Here is a 13,232-nt window from a genome sequence, read left to right as displayed (position 1 = left end):
CAGAGGGGATATTCGAGGAGTTGGACTCCGGGCCTTGCCCTCTTGCAGCTTATATGCTAGTGGGAAAGACAATCAATCAATCAACAAAGATAAAAGGTGCCACGATTTCAGAGTGTAAAGTGCTATTAAACACACACACACACACACACACACACACACACACACACACAAAACAAGAGCAAGGTAAGGGGGGCGAAGAGTGTCCGGTCGGGGTCCGTCACATCCAAGCAGCCTCCCCCACCAACCACGGTGCAGCTGTGCGGACCCGCCCTGGGCGCGGAGTCAGGAGCGGCGCGCGGAGGAAGCCCGGGAGGTCGTCGGGGCGGCGGCGAGGGTCACCTGGGCCCCACCCTCGGCTCCAGGCCGCCGCCGCGCCGCCGCGCGCTCGCTCCCGGGAAGGGCGCGCCGGAGCGGGTCACCCAGGTGCGCGGCCTCCGGGAGCCACCGCCCCGCCGCGCGGCCTGGGGGGGCGGGTCCGGCCGTGGCCCCGCCCCCGGGCCGTCCATAAATGCGCCGGGCCGGCCGGCACCCGGGGTTCCGAGCGCGGTTTCCAGCAGGCGGCCGGACGTCGGCGCGGCCCGCGGCCGGTTTGCTGCCACGCCTGGGTCGCGGCGGGCGCGGAGCCGCAGCCATGCTGTTCTGGCACACGCAGCCCGAGCACTACAACCAGCACAGCTCCGGCAGCTACCTGCGGTAAGGGCCGCGCCGCCCCGGCTTTACGGGCGCAGCCCGCGGGGCGCGGCCGGGGTCGGCGGGCGAGGCGCCGTCGGACGTCCCGGGGCGGGGCGGGAGCCGCAGGGCCCCGGGTCCCGAGCGCCCTCGCCGCGCCCCGGCCTTCCCGCTGTCCGCCCTTTGGGGACTGGGAGGGACGTCGCCAAGGTCCCGCCTAGGGACGGACGGACCCCGGCGGGGCCCGTCCTCCCTCGACGACCCTGGCGGACGCGGAGCGCACACCTGCTGGCCGCAGCCGCCCAGTCCGGCCGCCTCCCCCGTCTCTCCTCTCCACGCTCGCGCGGGAAGAGAGAGGAAACTTCCTGCCGTCAGTCTGGTGCCCGTCGCGGGGAAGTCTGGTCCCCTGCTCTTTGCCCCTCTCTGCCCGGGTCCTTCTCCGAGCCTCGCGCCCTCTCCAGTCACCTTGGGCCGCGGGGCGAGTGAGCGGCGAGGGCGCGCTTCAGCCTCGCGCGCCGGCGGGCGGGGGCTCCGAGGAACAGGTGGCCCCCTCCTTCCAGGTGGTCTTGCGTTATCGGCCTGGGGCCCGCACGTTTATTACCCTTGATGGAAATCTTTCTTCTTCTGCAGGGACTTGACTAGTGCTCTTCAAAGGGAAAAGTAAGTCGTGCTTGTTTTTTTCAAAGTTCTCTCCCATCCCCTTTGAGGAAGTACGAGCCCCGTTAGCTTCGGTTCCTGGAGGATTGTTTTTCCCTGTTCTGCAGCTGGCTGGGCACTAATGGGCAGTCATTTCATTTTCTGAACTCGCCTGAACCAGCTTTAGCCTGTCTTTATTTCCATCCTAGTCACGGTTTATGAAATGTGCCTAATTTAACCCAAAGGGCATTTGGTATGGGCTCAGAGAAAGTGAGTCGTGAGACCCAGGGAGAGGGAGTCGCTGGCACTGGTAGCCCTGAAGTGAGAGCCATTCTGAGTGCCCCCCTACCTCCCCCCTCGACTTTTTTTGCCCCAAGAAGTTCTCACTCAGATGTAGCAGTCCACGTTATTTGGAAATCCTGGCTTCTGATAAGTATGCGTCCAGTAGTCCTCTCTGAAGCCATCACCCTTCTGGAAGCAAGGAAATGATTGGGTTTAACTGATGTGTCTTCTGTTCCTTATTCCTGGGTCTGAGTAGTAGAAGGTGGCAGAGTGTAGCCTCTTAATTGAGGAATGATGGCTTCCCTGCAGACCCCGGTGATGTCATCCGAGGGAAGCTGCTGGGGGAGGGTGTGGGGGATGTCGGGAGTCCACTGGGGGTTGTTAGACCCTGCAAAATTGTATCCATTCACCTATATGAACCGCCACACTGGAGTCCCTTTTTATGGTACTGTGCCATGTGGTTACAGTTGTGGTGTTTTGGCCAAATTTTAGTTTGTGGCCATTAAATATGTTGCCGTATCTTAAAAACAAGTTTGAAGGTGACCTTGAGTGGAATATGAGTGTATTTAAAACTTCCTGGATACTTAAAATGTCATCCCATTAGGGAATAATGCCCCACTGTGTAGGAGGCTCTTCTACTGAGATGGAAATTTGTCTGTGGAGTTCCTTAGATACCTTTTTAGGATTTTGGTGTTGTATTGGGGGTCAGGTGGTGGGGTGGGAGTTGGGGTGCAAGGTGCCCCAAAGCCATATTGGTTTCTGGGTCATTTTGGGGGCACGGATAAAGAAACATTTGGTCCATGGTATTTATTTTATTTTTTATATTTTTACTTCGCTCTTTGGAAGCTAGGGTTTTCACCCTTATAGAGGCTGACCTCGGTGAAGGCCAAGGTGAGGGTCAGTGACTATTGCCACTGGTTCCCGCAACTCCAGAGTGAGCGTCTTGTCCTTTTCCTTGGTTTTTATATTTTATTTTTGGTCTCCTCATGCTGCACCACTTGTGCAAATCGTCTGACCTTACCAGTAGTGGCCTTTACTCTTTTCTTCCTTTTTCTGTTTGATGTTCTCGTGACTTTTATTCCTTGGCAAATAAGGATGCCAGGCTTGAAACAAGTTACTGTTGAGTGATGGTTCTTACCACCCCTGCCTTTTCTTCTTCCTTTTTTTTTTTAATTTAAAGGCAGCAGGCGCATGGATTATTAACTTAACATGGTCTGGGCAAACATGACCTTATGCAATCCCCAGGTGAGCAGGCCTGCCTGCTTCTCCCATGTTCCTAGATAACCACTTGGGCTGGGAGTGAGCGCCAGTCTGGCAGAAGGAAAGTGTGGTGTTCGGAGGGCCAGGACAGCACTGCGCTCCTGTCTTTGGGCTGCACATGGTGGCCCAGGAGGCCCCCCCTGCTCAGGAGAGTTTCCAGGTGTGCTCTGAGCCAGACTTTAATTCCCGCGAATGGTTTGGCATTGCTCGGGTGTGTGCCGGGTTTGTGTTTTAGAGACTACTGGTTTATTGTGTCGAACGAGGAACAGATTGTACCAGTGACTCTGTGGTTTATATAGTGAAGCGGGGTCAGTGGATCTGATTCATAACCCGGGACACTCAGAGGGAGGAGGGTGATCAAGATAAGGGCCCCAGGGCTTTTTTGGCACTGGTTTCCTAGCTGCTTGTAATTTAGAGGTCTTAAAGCCACTCCTGCTCACAGGTCATTCGCGTTCTCAAGAATTTCTTTTTCCCTTGTGAGGACGCTTCAACAGTACGTCTAGATACAAGTCCTAGGCTGATGTGAGACTGATTTTTTTTTTTTTTTCTTTTGGATAATGTCAGGGGGAGTTGTTCAGAGGTGGAGGAAAAGAATCTGAGCATCTTGATGTTTTCCAGTTGGATAAAGAAAACTGAATTAAAGCCAAGGTCTTTCCTCCTTGTTTTGCATTTAGGAGATACTGTATGACCCTTAAAATTATGAGTCGACTGTCCTTTTTTTTTTTTTTTTTTTTTTTTTTTTTTGAAGAGTGGTGGTGGTAGGGTGTCACCTGAGCGAGTGAAATGCAATTCCTACGTGTTTGCATAGTTTACAGAGCCCTAAGGACAGGGGTGAATTGGCCCGAGAAGCCACCAGTGAATAGAATGGCTGACTTAAAAAGTTACAGGTTTTGTTCAGATTCTTATGCTAAAAGCCAGCCTTCCTAAGGAGCAGTCTCCTGTGGATGGAAACCATGTGGCATTTACAGTTTACCCCACTGCCGCTGGTCCCTGTGACACAGAGAAGACTTCTGTAATTTGTAGATAGTAGATAAGTTTGCATTTTTGCCTCCTTGATTCGATTCTGTAAATCCCTGCAGGGCCACTGGGGACAGGTGTATTCTGTTGGAAACCTGTCTCTCTGAGCGTTGGTGACTCGGGGTTCAGAAAGCTGAGCCAGCACGCTGCCCTGCATTTCGCTGCGCTGCCCTTGGTGCCCCTGGTCAGGATCCGCTTGTCCATCGAGGCTGTGTCTTGGCCCTGGGGCTCCCGGGGGGGGGCCCCATGCCTGACTGCCCCCTCCGTGTGTTGCAGCGATGTGCTCGCCCTGCCCATCTTCAAGCAAGAGGAGCCGCAGCTGTCCCCCGAGAGTGAGACCCGCCTGCCGCCCCTGCAGTATGTGCTGTGTGCTGCCACGTCCCCGGCCGTGAAGCTGCACGAAGAGACCCTGACCTATCTCAACCAAGGTAGTGGCTGGAACGCGGGGGCCGGGGCAGAGCCTGGGGGCCGGCGCGACCTCCCGGGAGGGATGGGGAGTCGACCTGAATGACCCCCTTCCGGCTTCCTTACCTTGTCACAGTGGGGTTAGTCGGGAGGGAGGCTGTCGCGTCAGACACATTGCATTTCCCAGCCCTGGGACCTCCCTGAGCCTCTATGTCTTCATCTGCAGAGTGGACGCAGCAGCTGTGTTGTTATTCAGGCGAGCCGCGGGGTACGCGCGGTTTCTTGTGCACGCCCTCCGTGGGGCAGGTGCTCAGCGATCCGTGGCCACTGGTGTGATTACTGTTGACTGTGACCACGACCGATGTCCTTGCCTGGACGTAGATGGAGCACGTGAGGTATAGCGGACCTGCTGTCCTTTCTGGAGCCGCAGCAGGCCGTGGCGGGAAGACTGGCCCCGTCCTAATGCTCCACGGGGGCTGGACCCCGCACATGCCAGACGGAAGCCCTGTGTGGTGCTGGTGACAGGGCCGTGCACGCGTCCTGGGAGAAGTGGCGTGGGCTTTGCAGTCTGAATCTCAGGTCCGTGACTTTGAGCTGCCTTCTCTGTGCCTCCGCGTTTTCACATGGAAACCGAGAAGTGTAATTTTGGGACATTCGAAAGGAATGAAGTTGTTCTAAGTGTCTGCGATGATAACGGCTGTTGGGCTGCTGATTGCCTTTATCAGGACACGTGGATCAGCGTCCCAACAGATGGCGTTTTTGCGGTTTCTGTGTGAGCCTGTGTGTGTGTTTATTGAACTTCCTTCCTGGGTCACCTCCTAGACACCCCGGCATCAGGTGGGTTCGCTGACCCTGTGTTTCTCCGTGGGGAGAGCAGAGGGGCAGGGAGCACAGCCGTTTCGGTGGGCCTGCACTGTCCTGCAGGGTGCCACGGCACTTTTGTCTTACGTGGGCTGCCTCCTTTCTGGAAAACTTGGGAGTCCTGAATTTGGAGAGCCAGCCAGGTGGGTGGAAATGCAGCCGGATCTTTGGGCTGTCCTCTGCTGGCTGGCCAGCTTCTGGCGGGGGGGGGGGGACCAGCTGAGTGCTAGCAGGTGGCTCTGCGTCTTCTCCGGAAGGAAGCAAGCCCCCTCCCATGGTTGACATGACCCAGTGGAAGGGCATGCCTGTTCCCCTGGGTGACTCCCTGGCCTCAGCTGGTTGCCAAGCCCAAACTCGGTTGCAGTAGGGGGCCTGACTCAGTCTCTGACAGTATGAGGTGGCCATGGTGAAGAATGCCTCTGGGCTGGTCTGTGGAGGGGCTTCCGCCATTTTCCTTTCTCTTTCAGAGAATGTCAAATGCTACAAACTTGTGTACCTTTGCTTTCTTGTCTGGGCCTCTGCTCTTTTGTCTCAAGGTAGCCTGGAGAAATTGGCTCCTGTTTGCTGAGCTTTGAGTCCCGGGGCTGGTGTTGTTCTGGTCTTGTCCTGCGGTGCTGAGGAGTAAGTGGTTGGGGGCCACGAGTCTGGCCCGGGACACTGAGTGTGCACCCGCCTCCCTGCCCCGACTGCAAGGCCTTTGCCTGCCTTGCCTGCCTTCCCTGCACCCCTCCCCCCTTTAATCAGCCAACTTTGGACCATGTTTGGCAGTCCGCATACCGGGCCTTTTTTAAGAGTTTCTCCTTTGTTCAGTGCAGAAAAGTTAAGAGGGGAAAAGAGTTGCCTCATGGTCTTACTATCCTGTGTCAGTTTGGTGTATTTACTTTAGATACATTTTAAGTTGCATTTTCCTGATAATTAAAATAACACGTGCTCATGATAAACAATTTGGATGATTTAGACAAGTATAGGAAGAAAATGGGAAGAGAAAAAATGTGAAATCTCCTAATTACACCTGAGAACCCCTGCTAACCTGATTTCCATGTGTATTTGTGAATGCATCTTTTAGAACTGTGACCCTACTCCAGAAGTATGTCTGCCTTTCATTTTTTTTTTTTTAATGTTTGTTTATTTTTGAAAGAGAGAGAGAGAGAGAAAGCGTGCACGCACGTGGGCGGGGAGGGGGGGGGGGGGCGGAGACAGAATCCGAAGCAGGCTCCAGGCTCTGAACTGTCAGCACAGAGCCCGACGGACGTGGGGCTCGAACCCACAGACTGTGAGATCATGACCTGAGCCAAAGTCGGACGCTTAACCAACCAAGCCACCCACGTGCCCCTGAACTTCTCTCATTTCATTCGAAATGCTTTGAGAACCTAAATTTTTGTAATGGTTGCAAGATATCACATGTTCTAGGTCTGTTGCTTCGAGCAGTGTCATGGATGGACACTCAGCTTTCAGTTGCTATCTTTGTGTGAAATGTTGATTAAAAAAAAATTAATAAATTACCTTCGAAGTAGGATTACTGGATCGAAGCCTTCTCAGCAGAATGTCCCAGCAGGGCACATTTTACTGTCTTTCCCAATATTGGATGTTGTGGCTTTTCATCTGAATAGTGAAACACGGAACTTAACGCAGAATTTCTGTCATTGTGGTTATCGTAAGCTAGTATTCGTCAGTCGGTGTGGTCAAATATTTATTGTAAAATAGGTTTCTGGATCTTTTACATTTCTCCATCAATAATGTTCATGTTCCTTGTCCATTTTTCTATTGGGAGGTTTATGTCTCACTGATTGTAAGAGCACATCATATTTGAAAGGTATCAACTTTTAGTTGCTATATGTTGCAAACATTTTCCCTTGTTGGCTGCCAGCCGTTTATATTTATTGGGTGACAATTATATTTATGCTGTGGGATCTGTGTCATAATTTTTTTTCTGTGTAAAAATTTATTTGAAATGTCTATTGTAAAATCTTTCAGTCTCTTAAAACAGTTTTTCTTCTATGCTAAGAATGCCCACCCACCCGAAAATCACTTAGTAGTTTCCTAAATTTCATTTCATGGTTTCCAAGTTGTAACACTGAAAAGCACTTGCAATATTTTTTGAAACTTAGTAATTAGGCGTTTAATGATATTTTGGATTATTATTACTTAACATATATATATATATTTTTTTTTCAGCCTTACCAGTGAGATTTATACTGTCACATTACATTTGGAATTTATGATGTGATATAAAGGTCTAACTTTGTTTATTTTTCTAGATAGTTAAGCTACTAGTTATTGCCTAGTTTATCCTTTTCTCACTGGCTTAAAATGCCGCTTTGGAAACATTTAAAAAAGCTATATTCTAGGGTATTGGTCCAGAAACAACGCCTCGCCCCTTGTATAGGTATTTGTCCTGTAGCTCAGATATTCATTGATTCTTGCCCCATTTCACACTGACCTGTTTATTGTGGCTTGGAAATTGTTTCCCTATTTGAGTGTAGAAGTCCCTTTAATCATTTTTCTTAGTTCCTCTTGATCATATTCTTACAGATGGATTTTACAACCACCGAATCTCCTTGGTATACCTTTTTTCTTTTTTTCACAGCGATGAGATGATACACTTTATGAAATTGTTTCTTGATTTTATTAAACACTCTTCTTGTAATAACATTTTTTGTCACTAAAGCCTCTTTAACCTCATTTAAAATGTTTGCATATTATTTCACTATTTTTTCTTGTTATTTAGGATAGTATAGTGGCATCACTGCTTGAAGAAAATATACAGTGTAGTGTTTTGCTTTGTTTTTTTTTTTTTTTTTTTTTTTTACCATGTTTCCCATAATAGAGTGGAAACTCTGAGGACAGAGCCACGTTTTATCTTTTTAAGTGCTGTATCCCTGCCATTAAGCTTGGTGCCTGTGATACCGAAGTAGGTGTTCTATCGATATTTAGAAAATTAAACAGTAGGCATGATTTACTTTCCATTCTATTTTTCTCTCCTCTCTTTAAAAAAAAAAAAAATTAAATGTTTATTTATTTTTGAGAGAGAGACAGTGAGAGCCAGGGAAAAGCAGAGAGAGAGAGGGAGACACAATCCGAAACAGGCTCCAGGCTCCGAGTTGTCAGCGCACAGCCCAGTGTGGGTCTCGACCTCACGAACAGGGAGGTCGTGACCAGAGCCGACATCGGACGCTTAACCAACTGAGCCACCCAGGCGCCCCTCTTCTCTCTTTGTTGCTGTTACTAATAATGCTGAACTGATTATCTCTTTCAGTGTCTTTTATTTAAGGTAGTCTATACTTCTATGTCATAGGACACATTGTCACTGATTCAGTTAAAAACAATGGTTTTGATACGTCATTTAAAACCTTTTTGGTTAATTGAAAAGTTAGATATTAATGGTATTTTTTTTTAATTTTTAAAAATTTTTTTATTTTTTTCAGTAATCTCTACACCCAACATGGGGCTCAAACTCACAGTCCTGAGATCAAGAGTCACCTGCTCTTCTGACTGAGCCAACCAGGCGCCCTGCTATTAACAGGATTTAATGTTTATTGCGTTGGCTCTGTGATGTCTGTTGTACTATTTCTGAGGCCACGCCATAACTTCTTCCTTAAAATGGTATTTTTAAAGCTCTGAAAACATGAAGGGATGCTCTGTCTGGAAGACATTTAAACCATCAGATGCTCATTTCTCGGCGTAGTGTCAGGACAGTGTGTTCCATATGGATGTCTTCTCACCAAGCCTAATGGCTGATTTTATATATGGTAGAAATGATTTGTAAACAATGTAGGTCTTCTTCCTCTGACATGGAGTCCTAAGAAGTGGGTGGACAGCTGTTGCATGGAGGTCTGCAAAGTCCCAGATCAACCTTTTTGTCAGTGGCCAGATCTTTCCTGAAGGCTGGAGCCAGAAGGCTGGGGTAGTGGGAGGAGTCAGGGAGAACCGAGGAAAGAGAGCCCCAGGCAATTTGTGTAGGGATTTCTGGCATGGAGATAAGGAACAGCTTTGCAAGACTGACTTGTTTTGGAGAAGACTTTTGGTGTTTCCTTATGAAGAACTCTTGAATCTTAAATATAGTAATAGATTCTTACGGGAGTCATGAATGAACTTCCTGTCCTTCGGAATGAGAGGTGGTTTAGTGCAAAGAAAGAAAAGCCACAAGCAAAGGCAAGAATGAAGTGTGTGTGTGCGTGCAGGGGTGGGGTGGAGGTGCAGTTAAGCACACTGTCTATCTTGAAGAACCCTAAGTGGTTTAGGTTAACTAAGGTTGGGGGAACATGAAGAGTTTGAATGATACGGCTGGAGGGGTAGACCAGATGGCCGAGTTCTCCAGCTGCCTTGTGAAGGCTGAGCCATTGGGCAGCCACCTGGGCAAGTTACTTAACCTCTCAGTGCCTTCAATTCCCCATTTATAAAATGAAGGAAATAAAGTCCCTACAAAGAAAATGCTACTATGTGGACAAAATGGGTTAATACCTGTAGAGCCTTGAAAGGGGTGTCTGGCACATAGTAAGCACACAAAATTGGCCATTATTAATAAATAGAAACCTGTTTACCCTAATTCTCTTTTTGAGAGAGAGAAGGTGCAAGTGAGTGAGGGACAGAGAGAGAGAAAGAGAGACTCCTACAAAGGTAGATAGAGAAGTGGGGCTCACCTGAAGCAGGGCTTGATCTCCCCCGATGTGGGACTCAAACTCACAAACCATGAGATCATGACCTGAGTGGAGGTCAGATGCTTAATGACTGAGCCACCCCAGCGCCCTTTATCCTTTTTGTAATTCAAAGATGAACACAGGTGGGTTCTAGAGCTAAGAATTGCAAGGTGGGAGCTTTGGGACAGATTAAAGGCAGGAAGGCCTGCTGAACTTTTCTTTTCTACATTCACTGTACAACCAGATGATAGACATAACCTGGAGGAGACATTTCCTACACAGGCTGTTAAAATACCGTCTTTAATTTTGTGATTCCAAAAGGTATTGGACCCCTCCCTAGCTGATGTCAGCTGTTGTGTCGACGATTGCTTTGCTTGGATCCTCAACCACGTAAAGCTTTGTGGAGGACCTCCGCCTTTAGTGTGATACTTTGTTCAGCCCTGTAGAATTTACAAACTCTTTCTGATGTTCTCTTTTGAATAATTCTCCCAAAATGTATGATCCCCATATTACAGGTAGGCTGAGAGAGGCTAAATCTGCTTCCCTCTCCTGTGTTAGGCAGTTAGGCAAGTCTGGGGAGTGGTTGAGCAGGGGTGTGATAATGAATGGAGTTCTGGAAGGTGAGAGGTGTTTTTTTGTTTTTTTTTTTTTCCTGGCCTGGAACTTCCTACAAGGCAGGATTCTCTGCTGGGCACTTCCGGGAGCGATACCTGCCACCTGGTACTCCTTATGCAGTTCTCAGGATGAGTGTGTGAAACTTGGAGGGGAGACAACTTGTGGAGGAATGGAAGGGGGTAGAAAATGCCTCCTTGAGCAGAAAGCATAATCAGTTGCTCTTCCCCTCCCCTCCCCCCCTTTCAGGCTCTCCACCCACCCACAGTGACCTGACGGAATGGCCAGGGAGATAAGAACTCTGGGCGGGGAAGTCTTGTCTTCCAGCTCCAAGACCAAGAATGAATGGCTGCAGTCTTTTGACCAGCTTCTGCTCTAGGGGAAGTCACTTAATCTCTAGAAGCCTCAGTTTCCTCACCTGTGGGATGGAGATGGTTTCATTTTTGTGTTGCTCTTGAGAATTAAGTGAGCAACAAGAATCTGGCAAGTGGTAAGCAGAGTTATGTGTCCCCTGTCCCCAGTTTTTTTATTAAAAACATTTTTTTATTAATGTTTATTTTTGAGAGAGAGAGAGGGAGACCCAGAATCTGAAGCAGGCTCCAGGCTCTGAACTGTCAGCAAGGAGCCTGATGCGGGGCGTGAACTCACAAACCGTGAGATCATGATCTGAGCCGAAAACAAGAGTTGGACGCTTCACCGACTGAGCCGCCCAGGCGCCCCTACTTCCGTTTTTTTAAATAATTCTACCCAGCACGTCAGTGAGCCTTCATGTTCACATATCTTTGTGCTTAAGCAGGGGTGAGACTATCTGCAGGATAAATATCCAGAAATGGAATTGCCGGCACAAAATTTCAATAGATATTGCCATACTGCCCTGCAGTGAAGGTGCACTTATTTTTACTTGTGTGAACAATAAGTACTAAATAATTGTTTAGTTCTCCCTGCCGTATCATCTGTCCCTTGATTCGACCACACCTGGAATATAAAGTCCTCAAAGGCAGAGCCCTGGTTCACTGCTGCTCCTAGTTCAGTGCCTGGAATACATGACTTCTTTGAGTGAATGAAGAACCTCCATTCTTCTGTACCTTTGCCAAAACATTTTCACCTCAAAAACCTTAAAGTAGGGGCACCTGGGTGGCTCAGTCAGTTGAGCGTCCGGCTCTTGATTTTGGCTCAGGTCACGATCCCCAGGTCGTGGGATCGAGCCCTGCTTTGGGTTCCATGCTTAGCATGGAGCCTGCTTAAGATTCTCTGTCTCTCTCCCTCTGTCCATCTCCCCTGCTTGTGAGTGCACGTACACATACATACTCTCTCTCCCCCACCCCCCAAACCCACTGAAAAACCCACTTAAAGTAATGGGGAAAGCATAAGGTATTTGTGCTGTAATATTTGTGTCCTTAATGATACTGAATACGTATTTTATTTTTGAATGTTGTTTTTAAGTAATCTCTATACCCAATGTGGGCTCCAACTCGCAATCGTGAGATCAGAAGTCATATGCTCCACTGGCCGAGCCAGTCACATGCCCCTGAATCTGTATATATGTTTTTTGTTATTTGGTTTTTACTATTCTGTTTGCTTTTCATGTGCTATATACCTATTTGTCAAGTGGGCTTTTTATCCTTATTTATTTGTATAGGCTCTTTGCATATTTGGGATAACGCGTTAGAAATATTTTTCCACGTTTTTGTTGATTCATTCTTCATTCATTTGTTTGCTTGTTCTTTCTTTTACATAATATAGGTTTTTACAAATTTTCATGGGATCAGGGGGTGCCTGGGTGGCTCATTTGGTTGAGCATCTGGGCTCAGGTCATGATCTCGCAGTTCTGGGGTTCAAGCCCTGCATCACATTGGGCTCCGCACTAACACGGAGCCTGTCTGTCTCCCTCTCCCTCTGCCCCTCCCCAGCTCATGTGCTCTGTCTCAAAAACAAATCAACATTAAATTTTTTTTTTTTTTTGTGGGACCAGGTTGTTGGATTTTGCCTTGATTCGTTTTGTCCCATTCTTCATATCCCATTTAGGAAATATCTTCTCTACCTCAAGATTTTGATTTATTCACCTGTTTTTAAAAAATGTTTTTCCCAAGTCTTTGACACTGTGGCATTTGTGCAGGTGTGTAAAGAATGAAGTAGGAATCCACCTCCATTACTTCCCAGGTAGACATCACGTTGTCCCTCCGTAACTTATAAATATGGAGCCTTCACGTAGTAGAGCTCTGTGCAACCCTAAAAAGCATTAGGCAGATCCGTGCATTCATCCATGAAAGATAGCCAGCATGTGGTGTCAAGGTTAATAAAGTCTTTCCCTTTCTTGGTAACATCAGTTTGGATGACTCTATTCGTTATCCTTTCTTAGTATCTGGGTGGCAGATGAAAAGCTGGGATGTGCCCGGGTTCTGGTTCTGGCTCTCTATTCTTTCCCAGCTTACTGAACCTATTTTCAGCCTGTGCTTTCTACAAAAAACAGAACACCCCCTTCGGGTGTTGTTTGGAGAATTAAATGAGATATTTGTTGCTGTTTTTTGTTCTTGCCATGCATGGGTACTTTACTTTGGGTACATAAAATTTAGAAACCGCGTAACATAGGTTAAAAAGAAAAAAAAAACCTCACGGAACAAATGCTTTCCCAATAGTCAATTCTCCATGATTAATCAATGAATGGGTATGGTTGTTGTCGATTGGTTCTTTGTTTCTTCATTGTTTTTAAAATCATGGGCGTTTATTGACATGAATACAAGGTTAGTTGGACAGATTGTTCATCTCAGCTCAAAGCATATAGAAATGATTTTTAATGTTTCAGAGGTCTCCTGGTCATGTCAAACTTTAGTGGACCAATTAAGTTAAAATATA

At 47.9% G+C, this 13,232-nt stretch overlaps 1 protein-coding gene across 1 annotated transcript in view; it reads left to right on the top strand.

The window, feature by feature from the left end:
• The first annotated feature begins 537 nt into the window (after window positions 1–537).
• Window positions 538–13,232, top strand: part of TFCP2L1 (transcription factor CP2 like 1) — a 54,968-nt gene continuing 42,273 nt past the window's right edge. The window contains exons 1-2 of the mRNA XM_049615300.1: window positions 538–693; window positions 4,141–4,292. Of these exons, the coding sequence (XP_049471257.1) occupies window positions 632–693; window positions 4,141–4,292 (214 nt within the window). The 5' untranslated portion in view covers window positions 538–631. The remainder of the gene's footprint in view (window positions 694–4,140; window positions 4,293–13,232) is intronic.

Source organism: Panthera uncia (assembly GCF_023721935.1).
Source record: "Panthera uncia isolate 11264 chromosome C1 unlocalized genomic scaffold, Puncia_PCG_1.0 HiC_scaffold_3, whole genome shotgun sequence".
Classification (NCBI taxonomy): domain Eukaryota; kingdom Metazoa; phylum Chordata; class Mammalia; order Carnivora; family Felidae; genus Panthera; species Panthera uncia.
The sequence above is the reverse complement of the archived record's forward strand: the minus strand, read 5'-3'. Positions and strand labels throughout refer to the sequence as shown.